At 56.2% G+C, this 13,573-nt stretch overlaps 1 protein-coding gene across 1 annotated transcript in view; it reads right to left on the bottom strand.

Annotated features, from left to right (window-relative positions):
- Positions 1 to 12,143, bottom strand: part of LOC139233106 (protein transport protein Sec16A-like) — a 42,637-nt gene extending 30,494 nt beyond the window's left edge. The window contains exons 1-4 of the mRNA XM_070863641.1: positions 12,022 to 12,143; positions 11,718 to 11,931; positions 9,681 to 9,941; positions 3,126 to 3,217 (exon numbers count right to left, since the gene is read on the bottom strand). Coding sequence (XP_070719742.1) covers positions 3,126 to 3,217; positions 9,681 to 9,941; positions 11,718 to 11,931; positions 12,022 to 12,078 — 624 coding nt within the window. The 5' untranslated portion in view covers positions 12,079 to 12,143. The remainder of the gene's footprint in view (positions 1 to 3,125; positions 3,218 to 9,680; positions 9,942 to 11,717; positions 11,932 to 12,021) is intronic.
- Positions 12,144 to 13,573: the final 1,430 nt, after the last annotated feature.

The raw sequence follows: 13,573 nt of genomic DNA, 5'->3' as shown, positions 1-13,573 counted from the left end.
CGTATTAAAATCTCGCCCTCTCTGTCATTCAGGGGGCGGAAGCACTTCCTCACCGAGCACTTATCATCAACCTCGATATCACCGCTTTCTAAAATAAGTGTTGGGTCCTCATGTCCAATGGGAAATGACCTCGTCACTTTCCCATCACACTGGGCTGCTCCACAGATACACCCCCACCCCCCCCCAACAGCAACACACCCAGAGGGACGGGCGAGTGGGACAGAACAAGCGTGCGAAAAGCCTGCTGACACTTGTTGCCGAGGCTCACGTGTGACGCACAGCCACTTGGTTTGCAGTACTGGAGTGGCTGCGCACTGCAGCCCAGCCCTTTAGGAGACATCGGGAGCAGACGGGGGAGGTGTTGAATAAACCTAATTTGGGGCTTGTTCTTCCCCCTCTGGAAGCTCAGACAAGAGAGGGTGGAAGCACGTGCATCGTTAGCGAGTCAAAATAACAGCAGTGTTGGTCAGAAGGCCATCCAAACTCATGCAGAGGAGAGCTTGCTCACACATCCGGCACTAAACTGAGCCTGCGGGAGGAACCTGGGACTGAGGACACAGGGCCAGATACAGCCTGTAATCAGACATCAGGTTATGTGGCCAGTTAGTACAAAGCTACAGTTTAAAACAAGATCAACGGCTAAAATCAGGCAATTATTCTCAGAGATGGCACAGTTCAGTTAGCACCTTAAAGATTTAAAGATTGTAGATCAGGTCCATAACTCCACTGTATTGTGTCCTGAATGACCAGTTTCTTGCTCTCAACAGACCTTTCCATAGAATCACAGAAATTTACAGCACGGAAGGAGGCCATTCGGCCCATCGTGTCTGTGCCGGCTGACAAAGAGCTACCCAGCCTAATCCCACTTTCCAGCTCTGGGTCCGTAGCCCTGTAGGTTACGGCACTTCAGGTGCACATCCAAGTACTTTTTAAATGTGGTGAGGGTTTCTGCCTCTACCACCCTTTCAGGCCGTGAGTTCCAGACCCCCACCACCCTCTGGGTGAAAAGAATTCTCCTCAAATCCCCTCTAAACCTCCTACCAATTACTTTAAATCTATGCCTCCTGGTTGTTGATCCCTCTGCTAAGGGAAATAGGTTCTTCCAACCACTCTATCCAGGCCCCTCAATTTTATATACCTCAATAAGGTTTCCCCTCAGCCTCCATGTTCCAAAGAAACCCCAGCCTATCCAATCTTACCTTGTAGCGAAAATTCTCCAGTCCCAGCAACATCCTCGTAAACCTCCTCTGCACCCTCTCCAGTGCAATCACATCCTTCCTGTAATGTGGTGACCAGAACTGCACGCAGTACTCCAGCTGTGTCCTAACTAGTGTTTTGCACAGTTGAAGCATAATCTCCTTGTATTCTATGCCTCGGCTAATGAAGGCAAGTATTCCGTACGCCTTCTTAACCACTTTATCTACCTGGCCTGCCACCTTCAGGGATCTGTAGACCTGCACTCCAAGGTCCCTCTGTTCCTCTACACTTCTCGGTGTCCTACTATTTAACGTTTATTTCCTTGCCTGGTTAGCCCTCCCCAAATGCATTACCTCATACTTCTCCGAACAATGCGTTTTTTCATGAGGTCACCTAGCAGAGCAGTTCACGAGACGGAGAGGGCAGCGGCAGCCAAGATAGGGAACTAAGCCATCCACAAGGACCGGTAACCCTTGGGGATAACTAAAACAGTCTATTTCCACCTCCGTAACATCGCCCGTCTCCGCCCCTGCCTCAACTCATCCGCTGCTGAAGCCCTCATCCATGTCTTTGTTACCTCTAGACGTGATTACTGCGACGCACTCCTGGCTGGCCTCCCACATTCTACCCTATGTAAACTGAGGTCATCCAAAACTCGGCTGCCCGTGTCCTAACTCGCAACAAGTCCCGCTCACCCATCGCCCCCTGTGCTCACTGACCTAACTCACACCGAGTCCCGCTCACCCATCGCCCCCTGTGCCCCGTGTCCTAACTCACACCGAGTCCCGCTCACCCATCGCCCCCTGTGCTCATTGACCTAACTCACACCCAGTCCCACTCACCCATTACCCTCTGTGCCCCGTGTCCTAACTCACACCGAGTCCCGCTCACCCATCGCCCCCTGTGCTCACTGACCTAACTCACACCCAGTCCCACTCACCCATTACCCTCTGTGCCCCGTGTCCTAACTCGCAACAAGTCCCGCTCACCCATCGCCCCCTGTGCTCACTGACCTAACTCACACCCAGTCCCACTCACCCATTACCCTCTGTGCCCCGTGTCCTAACTCACACCGAGTCCCGCTCACCCATCGCCCCCTGTGCTCACTGATCTACATTGGCTCCTGGTTAAGCGCCTCGATTTCAAAATTCTCATTCTTGTTTACAAATCTCTGTGGCCCTCGCCCCTCCCTATCTCTGTAATCTCCTCCAGCCCCACAACCCTAACAGCCCCCCTTCCCCCAGAGATGTCTGCGCTCCTCTAATTCTGCCCTCTTGAGCATCCCTGATTATAATCGCTTCAGCATTGGTGGTGGTGCCTTCTGTTGCCTGGGCCAGAAGCTCTGGAACTTCCTCCCTAAACCTCTTCCTCCCTAAACCTCTCTGCCTCTTTTTCCTCCTTCAAAACGCTCCTTAAAACCTACCTCTTCCTGCCCCAATTTCTTCTTTTGTGGCTCGATGCCAAAATGTATTTGTTTTGTCCTTTAACACTCCTGTGAAGTGCCTTTGGACGTTTCACTACGTTAAAGGCGCTATACAAATGCAAGTGGTTTTCTTTTAGCCTTATCCAAGACGGAGGCCAGCAAAACGAGCGGTGCCCAAAGAGGATGCAACCCTAACATCCCCCTCCCCTGGACAGCCTCCCCACTACACTGTGGTGAAGCTCTATATTGGCAGGGGCTGTTGGGACACACACACACACACACATCATGGGTAACCTCACCCCCCACCCTGACCGGAGCACCATTTTAGCACTGCCCCGCTGAAGTCTAGTCAGCAGGGTTTGTACACAGAGCATCAGAGGGGGATTTAACAGGGCGACCGACACACGCCCCACACCTGCCTGAGCGCAGGATGGGGCCGACCAATTTCCCACCCCATGGATTTTAACCCAAAAGGTCAACTGGAGACGGATGCAGGCGGCATTACCATTTTGGCCATGTGATCGTAGAAATCCAGCTGTCCAGACTCCCCAAAGCTGTGTCGTTTAGGCGACATCCGGTGGTTGACGGAATTAAATTCTGCAAAATGTGGGAAGAGGAGAGAAAAGGAGATTACCGTACAGGATGGCGAAAGGGGGTTTGGCCCTCCCACCAAGTATTTTTCTTTAATAACCGTACAAGTTTAAACACAAGAGGTCACTTGACCCATTGTGTCTTTGCTACAGTAATCCCACTGCCCCGCTCTCCCCCCACAGTCCTGTATCAATCCCAAACTAATCCCACTGCCCCGCTCTCCCCCCACAGTCCTGTATCAATCCCAAACTAATCCCACTGCCCCGCTCTCTCCCCACAGTCCTGTATCAATCCCAAAACTAATCCCACTGCCCCGCTCTCCCCCCACAGTCCTGTATCAATCCCAGACTAATCCCACTGCCCCGCTCTCTCCCCACAGTCCTGTATCAATCCCAAACTAATCCCACTGCCCCGCTCTCCCCCCACAGCCCTGTATCAATCCCAAACTAATCCCACTGCCCCGCTCTCTCCCCACAGTCCTGTATCAATCCCAAACTAATCCCACTGCCCCGCTCTCCCCCCACAGTCCTGTATCAATCCCAAACTAATCCCACTGCCCCGCTCTCCCCCCACAGTCCTGTATCAATCCCAAACTAATCCCACTGCCCCGCTCTCCCCCCACAGTCCTGTATCAATCCCAAACTAATCCCACTGCCCCGCTCTCTCCCCACAGTCCTGTATCAATCCCAAAACTAATCCCACTGCCCCGCTCTCTCCCCACAGTCCTGTATCAATCCCAAACTAATCCCACTGCCCCGCTCTCCCCCCACAGTCCTGTATCAATCCCAAACTAATCCCACTGCCCCGCTCTCCCCCCACAGTCCTGTATCAATCCCAAACTAATCCCACTGCCCCGCTCTCTCCCCACAGTCCTGTATCAATCCCAAAACTAATCCCACTGCCCCGCTCTCCCCCCACAGTCCTGTATCAATCCCAGACTAATCCCACTGCCCCGCTCTCTCCCCACAGTCCTGTATCAATCCCAAACTAATCCCACTGCCCCGCTCTCCCCCCACAGCCCTGTATCAATCCCAAACTAATCCCACTGCCCCGCTCTCTCCCCACAGTCCTGTATCAATCCCAAACTAATCCCACTGCCCCGCTCTCCCCCCACAGTCCTGTATCAATCCCAAACTAACCCCACTGCCCCGCTCTCCCCCCACAGTCCTGTATCAATCCCAAACTAATCCCACTGCCCCGCTCTCCCCCCACAGTCCTGTATCAATCCCAGACTAATCCCACTGCCCCGCTCTCCCCCCACAGTCCTGTATCAATCCCAAACTAATCCCACTGCCCCGCTCTCCCCCCACAGCCCTGTATCAATCCCAAACTAATCCCACTGCCCCGCTCTCCCCCCACAGTCCTGTATCAATCCCAAACTAATCCCACTGCCCCGCTCTCCCCATAGCCCTGTATCAATCCCAAAATAATCCCACTGCCCCGCTCTCCCCCCACAGCCCTGTATCAATCCCAAACTAATCCCACAGCCCCGCTCTCCCCATAGCCCTGTATCAATCCCAAAATAATCCCACTGCCCCGCTCTCCCCCCACAGTCCTGTATCAATCCCAAACTAATCCCACTGCCCCGCTCTCTCCCCACAGTCCTGTATCAATCCCAAACTAATCCCACTGCCCCGCTCTCCCCCCACAGTCCTGTATCAATCCCAAACTAATCCCACTGCCCCGCTCTCTCCCCACAGTCCTGTATCAATCCCAAACTAATCCCACTGCCCCGCTCTCCCCCCACAGTCCTGTATCAATCCCAAACTAATCCCACTGCCCCGCTCTCCCCCCACAGTCCTGTATCAATCCTAGACTAATCCCACTGCCCCGCTCTCTCCCCACAGTCCTGTATCAATCCCAAACTAATCCCACTGCCCCGCTCTCCCCCCACAGTCCTGTATCAATCCCAAACTAATCCCACTGCCCCGCTCTCCCCCCACAGCCCTGTATCAATCCCAAACTAATCCCACTGCCCCGCTCTCCCCATAGCCCTGTACCAATCCCAAAATAATCCCACTGCCCCGCTCTCCCCCCACAGCCATGTATCAATCCCAAACTAATCCCACAGCCCCGCTCTCCCCATAGCCCTGTATCAATCCCAAAATAATCCCACTGCCCCGCTCTCTCTCCACAGCCCTGAATCAATCCCAAACTAATCCCACTGCCCCGCTCTCTCCCCACAGTCCTGTATCAATCCCAAACTAATCCCACTGCCCCGCTCTCCCCCCACAGTCCTGTATCAATCCCAAACTAATCCCACTGCCCCGCTCTCTCCCCACAGTCCTGTATCAATCCCAAACTAATCCCACTGCCACGCTCTCCCTCCACAGCCCTGTATCAATCCCAAACTAATCCCACTGCCCCGCTCTCCCCATAGCCCTGTATCAATCCGAAAATAATCCCACTGCCCCGCTCTCCCCCCACAGCCCTGTATCAATCCCAAACTAATCCCACTGCCCCGCTCTCCCCATAGCCCTGTATCAATCCCAAAATAATCCCACTGCCCCGCTCTCTCTCCACAGCCCTGAATCAATCCCAAACTAATCCCACTGCCCCGCTCTCTCCCCACAGTCCTATATCAATCCCAAACTAATCCCACTGCCCCGCTCTCTCCCCAGTCCTGTATCAATCCCAAACTAATTCCACTGCCCCGCTCTCCCCCCACAGTGCTGTATCAATCCCAAACTAATCCCACTGCCCCGCTCTCTCCCCACAGTCCTGTATCAATCCCAAACTAATCCCACTGCCCCGCTCTCTCCCCACAGTCCTGTATCAATCCCAAACTAATCCCACTGCCCCGCTCTCCCCCCACAGTCCTGTATCAATCCCAAACTAATCCCACTGCCCCGCTCTCCCCCCCACAGTCCTGTATCAATCCCAAACTAATCCCACTGCCCCGCTCTCTCCCCACAGTCCTGTATCAATCCCAAACTAATCCCACTGCCCCACTCTCTCCCCACAGTCCTGTATCAATCCCAAACTAATCCCACTGCCCCGCTCTCTCCCCACAGTCCTGTATCAATCCCAAACTAATCCCACTGCCCCACTCTCTCCCCATAGCCCTGTATCAATCTCAAACTAATCCCACTGCCCCGCTCTCCCCCCACAGCCCTGAATCAATCCCAAACTAATCCCACTGCCCCGCTCTCTCCCCACAGTCCTGTATCAATCCCAAACTAATCCCACTGCCCCGCTCTCCCCCCACAGTCCTGTATCAATCCCAAACTAATCCCACTGCCCCGCTCTCCCCCCACAGTCCTGTATCAATCCCAAACTAATCCCACTGCCCCGCTCTCCCCCCACAGTCCTGTATCAATCCCAAACTAATCCCACTGCCCCGCTCTCCCCACAGTCCTGTATCAATCCCAAACTAATCCCACTGCCCCGCTCTCCCCCTACAGCCCTGTATCAATCCCAAACTAATCCCACTGCCCCGCTCTCCCCATAGCCCTGTATCAAGCCCAAAATAATCCCACTGCCCCGCTCTCTCTCCACAGCCCTGAATCAATCCCAAACCAATCCCACTGCCCCGCTCTCTCCCCACAGTCCTATATCAATCCCAAACTAATCCCACTGCCCCGCTCTCTCCCCACAGTCCTGTATCAATCCCAAACTAATCCCACTGCCCCGCTCTCCCCCCACAGTCCTGTATCAATCCCAAACTAATCCCACTGCCCCGCTCTCCCCCCACAGTCCTGTATCAATCCCAAACTAATCCCACTGCCCCGCTCACCCCCCACAGTCCTGTATCAATCCCAAACTAATCCCACTGCCCCGCTCTCCCCCCACAGTCCTGTATCAATCCCAAACTAATCCCACTGCCCCGCTCTCCCCCCACAGTCCTGTATCAATCCCAAACTAATCCCACTGCCCCGCTCTCCCCCCACAGTCCTGTATCAATCCCAAACTAATCCCACTGCCCCGCTCTCCCCCCACAGTCCTGTATCAATCCCAAACTAATCCCACTGCCCCGCTCTGCCCACAGTCCTGTATCAATCCCAAACTAATCCCACTGCCCCGCTCTCCCCCTACAGCCCTGTATCAATCCCAAACTAATCCCACTGCCCCGCTCTCCCCATAGCCCTGTATCAAGCCCAAAATAATCCCACTGCCCCGCTCTCTCTCCACAGCCCTGAATCAATCCCAAACCAATCCCACTGCCCCGCTCTCTCCCCACAGTCCTATATCAATCCCAAACTAATCCCACTGCCCCGCTCTCTCCCCACAGTCCTGTATCAATCCCAAACTAATCCCACTGCCCCGCTCTCCCCCACAGTCCTGTATCAATCCCAAACTAATCCCACTGCCCCGCTCTCCCCCCACAGTCCTGTATCAATCCCAAACTAATCCCACTGCCCCGCTCACCCCCCACAGTCCTGTATCAATCCCAAACTAATCCCACTGCCCCGCTCTCCCCCCACAGTCCTGTATCAATCCCAAACTAATCCCACTGCCCCGCTCTCCCCCCACAGTCCTGTATCAATCCCAAACTAATCCCACTGCCCCGCTCTCCCCATAGCCCTGTATCAATCCCAAAATAATCCCACTGCCCCGCTCTCCCCCCACAGCCATGTATCAATCCCAAACTAATCCCACAGCCCCGCTCTCCCCATAGCCCTGTATCAATCCCAAAATAATCCCACTGCCCCGCTCTCTCTCCACAGCCCTGAATCAATCCCAAACTAATCCCACTGCCCCGCTCTCTCCCCACAGTCCTGTATCAATCCCAAACTAATCCCACTGCCCCGCTCTCCCCCCACAGTCCTGTATCAATCCCAAACTAATCCCACTGCCCCGCTCTCTCCCCACAGTCCTGTATCAATCCCAAACTATTCCCACTGCCCCGCTCTCCCCCCCACAGTCCTGTATCAATCCCAAACTAATCCCACTGCCCCGCTCTCTCCCCATAGCCCTGTATCAATCCCAAAATAATCCCACTGCCACGCTCTCCCTCCACAGCCCTGTATCAATCCCAAACTAATCCCACTGCCCCGCTCTCCCCATAGCCCTGTATCAATCCGAAAATAATCCCACTGCCCCGCTCTCCCCCCACAGCCCTGTATCAATCCCAAACTAATCCCACTGCCCCGCTCTCCCCATAGCCCTGTATCAATCCCAAAATAATCCCACTGCCCCGCTCTCTCTCCACAGCCCTGAATCAATCCCAAACTAATCCCACTGCCCCGCTCTCTCCCCACAGTCCTATATCAATCCCAAACTAATCCCACTGACCCGCTCTCTCCCCACAGTCCTGTATCAATCCCAAACTAATTCCACTGCCCCGCTCTCCCCCCACAGTCCTGTATCAATCCCAAACTAATCCCACTGCCCCGCTCTCTCCCCATAGTCCTGTATCAATCCCAAACTAATCCCACTGCCCCGCTCTCCCCCCACAGTCCTGTATCAATCCCAAACTAATCCCACTGCCCCGCTCTCTCCCCACAGTCCTGTATCAATCCCAAACTAATCCCACTGCCCCGCTCTCCCCCCACAGTCCTGTATCAATCCCAAACTAATCCCACTGCCCCGCTCTCTCCCCACAGTCCTGTATCAATCCCAAACTAATCCCACTGCCCCGCTCTCCCCCCACAGTCCTGTATCAATCCCAAACTAATCCCACTGCCCCGCTCTCCCCACAGTCCTGTATCAATCCCAAACTAATCCCACTGCCCCGCTCTCCCCCTACAGCCCTGTATCAATCCCAAACTAATCCCACTGCCCCGCTCTCCCCATAGCCCTGTATCAAGCCCAAAATAATCCCACTGCCCCGCTCTCTCTCCACAGCCCTGAATCAATCCCAAACTAATCCCACTGCCCCGCTCTCTCCCCACAGTCCTATATCAATCCCAAACTAATCCCACTGCCCCGCTCTCTCCCCACAGTCCTGTATCAATCCCAAACTAATCCCACTGCCCCGCTCTCCCCCCACAGTCCTGTATCAATCCCAAACTAATCCCACTGCCCCGCTCTCTCCCCACAGTCCTGTATCAATCCCAAACTAATCCCACTGCCCCGCTCTCCCCCCACAGTCCTGTATCAATCCCAAACTAATCCCACTGCCCCGCTCTCCCCCCACAGTCCTGTATCAATCCCAAACTAATCCCACTGCCCCGCTCTCTCCCCATAGTCCTGTATCAATCCCACTGCCCCGCTCTCCCCCCACAGTCCTGTATCAATCCCAAACTAATCCCACTGCCCCGCTCTCTCCCCACAGTCCTGTATCAATCCCAAACTAATCCCACTGCCCCACTCTCTCCCCACAGTCCTGGATCAATCCCAAACTAATCCCACTGCCCCACTCTCTCCCCACAGTCCTGGATCAATCCCAAACTAATCCCACTGCCCCGCTCTCTCCCCACAGTCCTGTATCAATCCCAAACTAATCCCACTGCCCCGCTCTCCCCCCACAGCCCTGAATCAATCCCTGGGGGTGGGGGCCTGCAGGTGCTGCCGCCGGTGCACTGACCTGTAGTCCCGGGCACTTGTTGCTCTATCACGGTCTGCAGAGCCTCTGCGGGAGGTCCCGGAGCAGGAGGCGGCCCCGCCGGGCCCACGTACAGGGGGCCTTTAGCTGGATCGTACGGCTGTCTAAAGGCGGAGTTCGGAGATTGTCCCGGAAAGCCGGGCGAGGTGCGAGTCGGAGAGTACAAGGTTTCGCTGCCGTCGGCCATCACCGGCGGGGGAGGGGCCGTCATCGTCCTTCCGTCCAGCACAGCATGAGGGGGAGCTGCAAGAAAACAAACACACTTACAGTAAATAGGACGGAGCAGAGGAACAGGAGGAGGCCATTCAGCCCCTCGAGCCTGTTACGCAGGAACAGGAGGAGGCCATTCAGCCCCTCGAGCCTGTTACACAGGAACAGGAGGAGGCCATTCAGCCCCTCGAGCCTGTTACACAGGAACAGGAGGTGGCCATTCAGCCCCTCGAGCCTGTTACACAGGAACAGGAGGAGGCCATTCAGCCCCTCGAGCCTGTTACACAGGAACAGGAGGAGGCCATTCAGCCACTCGAGCCTGTTACACAGGAACAGGCAGAGGAAGAGGCCATTCAGCCCCTCGAGCCTGTTACACAGGAACAGGAGGAGGCCCATTCAGCCCCTCGAGTGTGTTACAGGAACAGGAGGAGGCCCATTCAGCCCCTCGAGCCTGTTACACAGGGACAGGAGGAGCCCCATTCAGCCCCTCGAGACTGTTACTGGAACAGGAGGAGGCCCATTCAGCCCCTCGAGCCTGTTACACAGGAACAGGAGGCCATTCAGCCCCTCGAGACTGTTACTGGAACAGGAGGCCATTCAGCCCCTCGAGACTGTTACTGGAACAGGAGGCCGCCATTCAGCCTCCTCAAATGTGCTCCGCCATTCAACTGTGTCATGGCTGATCCATATCTTAACTCCTTTCACCTGCCTAGGTACCACATCCGTAACCTTTAATACCATTACCTAACAAAAATCCCTCAATCTCAGTTTTGAAATTTTGAATTGACCCTCAGCCTCAACGTTTTGGGGTAAGAGAGTTCCAGATTTCCACCACCCTTTGTGTGAAGAAGTGCTTCCCGACATCACCCCTGAACAGCCTGGCTCTAATTTTTAAGGTTATGCCTCATTAATCGAGCAAGTTGCAATGAACATGAGCTTCTTAAATGAATGGCAACGTACTTCCCTCAATTGTAGAGGTGTCCCTCTGATCTCGCAGCACACTCAGGTTATGGATCGAAGGCCGGCATTTATTGCCCATCCCTAATTGCCCCTTGAGAAGGTGGTGGTGAGCCGCCGCCTTGAACCGCTGCATTCCGTGTGGTGAAGGTGCTCCCACAGTGCTGTTAGGGAGGGAGTTCCAGGATTGTGACCCAGCGACGATGGAGGAACGGCCGATATATTTCCCAGTCAGGATGGTGTGTGACTGGGAGGGGAACGTGGAGGTGGTGGTGTTCCCATGCACCTGCTGCCCTTGTCCTAGAGGCAACGGTCGCGGGTTTGAGAAGGCACGTAAACTCCATGTTCCCTTGGTTACCATGGGCCACTCACATGTCGCGGCCATGGCATTTTTTACACACATTTTCCAATTTTTTATCTTCTATTTAATTTATTCAGCTCCTTTTTGATTTTCTTGTTCCTGTTTGTAAGTTTCCAGCCCACTCAGTCTATTTACACTGTTCAACGAGGTTGCATTGTTGTTCTGCAACACCTTGATTTTAAAATTCTCAACCTTGCTTACAAACCCCTCAATAGCCCTCGCCCCCCTCCCTATCTCTAATCTCCTCAAGCCCCCCTCCCGCCTCCCCCCCACGAGATGTCTGCGCTCCTTTACCTCTGCCCTCCTGACCATCCCTGATTATAATCGCTCCACCATCGGTGGCCGTGCCTTCTGTTGCCTGGGCTCCAAGCTCTGGAACTCCCTCCCTAAACCTCTCCACCGCGCTACCCACCTCTGAGAGCCAGCTATTGTTCACCTGCCCTGATATCTCAGTGGGGTGGTGTCCCTGGCACCGTGTGCCCGTCAGATACCTGGCGGCATGAGCTGCACTCCGGTCATTCCCGGAGCTCCTCCGTCCGGCACAAAGGACGTCATCAGTGGATTCTCCATGCCCTGGGGCTCCTCCTGGGGGCCGGTCGCCAGCCCCCCATCCGAATGGCTGACCTGGTCGTACTCGGAGCTGGGGGTGCTGGAGCAAAACGGCTGGGGCGTGGCTCTGCCCGAGCCGCAAACAAACACGCCATCCTGGAAATAAAAAAGGGCGAAAGAGAAGAGGGTGAGCAGGCAGTGCGGGGGTGGGGGCGGAGCGGAGGGGGCTCGGGGGCCGAGGCTCACCTTCACCTGGGCTTCTGTGTGTCGGAGGTGCTGAATCCAGTCAGGCTCCATGTTCATCTCTTGTTCTGATCGCTCCTTCGATTGTGGGTCGAAGAATCGCAGCTGGGAGGAAATCTGAAAGAGGGGGGAGGAGGAGGGAAGAAAGGGGGGGTAGGAGAAAGAGGGAGGGGAGGAGGAAGAGGGAGAGAAGAGAGGGAGGAGAAAAGAGGGAGGGGAGGAGGAGAAAGAGGGGGGGAGGAGGGAGAAAGAGGGGGGGAGGAGGAGAAAGAGGGGGGAGGAGGAGAAAGAGGGGGGAGGAGGAGAAAGAGGGGGGGAGGAGGAGAAAGAGGGGGGAGGAGGAGAAAGAGGGGGGGAGGAGGAGAAAGAGGGGGGAGGAGGAGAAAGAGGGGGGGAGGAGGAGAAAGAGGGGGGAGGAGGGAGAAAGAGGGGGGGAGGAGGAGAAAGAGGGGGGAGGAGGAGAAAGAGGGGGGAGGAGGAGAAAGAGGGGGGGAGGAGGAGAAAGAGGGGGGAGGAGGAGAAAGAGGGGGGGAGGAGGAGAAAGAGGGGGGGGGGAGGGAGAAAGAGGGGGGAGGAGGAGAAAGAGGGGGGAGGAGGAGAAAGAGGGGGGGGAGGAGGAGAAAGAGGGGGGAGGAGGAGAAAGAGGGGGGGAGGAGGAGAAAGAGGGGGGGAGGAGGAGAAAGAGGGGGGGAGGAGGAGAAAGAGGGGGGAGGAGGAGAAAGAGGGGGGAGGAGGAGAAAGAGGGGGGGAGGAGGAGAAAGAGGGGGGAGGAGGAGAAAGAGGGGGAGGAGGAGAAAGAGGGGGGAGGAGGAGAAAGAGGGGGGGAGGAGGAGAAAGAGGGGGGGAGGAGGAGAAAGAGGGGGGAGGAGGAGAAAGAGGGGGGAGAGGAGAGAAAGAGGGGGGGAGGAGAAAGAGGGGGGAGGAGGAGAAAGAGGGGGGGAGGAGGAGAACGAGGGGGGAGGAGGAGAACGAGGGGGGGAGGAGGAGAACGAGGGGGGGAGGAGGAGAACGAGGGGGGAGGAGGAGAACGAGGGGGAGGAGGAGAACGAGGGGGGAGGAGGAGAACGAGGGGGGAGGAGAGAACGAGGGGGGGAGGAGGAGAACGAGGGGGGGAAGGAGGAGAACGAGGGGGGGAGGAGGAGAACGAGGGGGGGAGGAGGAGAACGAGGGGGGGAGGAGGAGAACGAGGGGGGGAGGAGGAGAACGAGGGGGGGAGGAGGAGAACGAGGGGGGGAGGAGGAGAACGAGGGGGGGAGGAGGAGAACGAGGGGGGAGGAGGAGAACGAGGGGGGAGGAGGAGAACGAGGGGGGAGGAGGAGAACGAGGGGGGGAGGAGGAGAACGAGGGGGGGAGGAGGAGAACGAGGGGGGGAGGAGGAGAACGAGGGGGGGAGGGGAGGGGAGAACGAGGGGGGGAGGAGGAGAACGAGGGGGGGAGGAGGAGAACGAGGGGGGAGGAGGAGAACGAGGGGGGGAGGAGGGGGAACGAGGGGGGGAGGAGGAGAACGAGGGGGGGGAGGAGGAGAACGAGGGGGGAGGAGGAGAACGAGGGGGGG

The sequence above is a fragment of the Pristiophorus japonicus genome, chromosome 20 (genome assembly GCF_044704955.1).
Source record: "Pristiophorus japonicus isolate sPriJap1 chromosome 20, sPriJap1.hap1, whole genome shotgun sequence".
Taxonomy (NCBI): Eukaryota; Metazoa; Chordata; class Chondrichthyes; family Pristiophoridae; genus Pristiophorus; species Pristiophorus japonicus.
The sequence above is the reverse complement of the archived record's forward strand: the minus strand, read 5'-3'. Positions and strand labels throughout refer to the sequence as shown.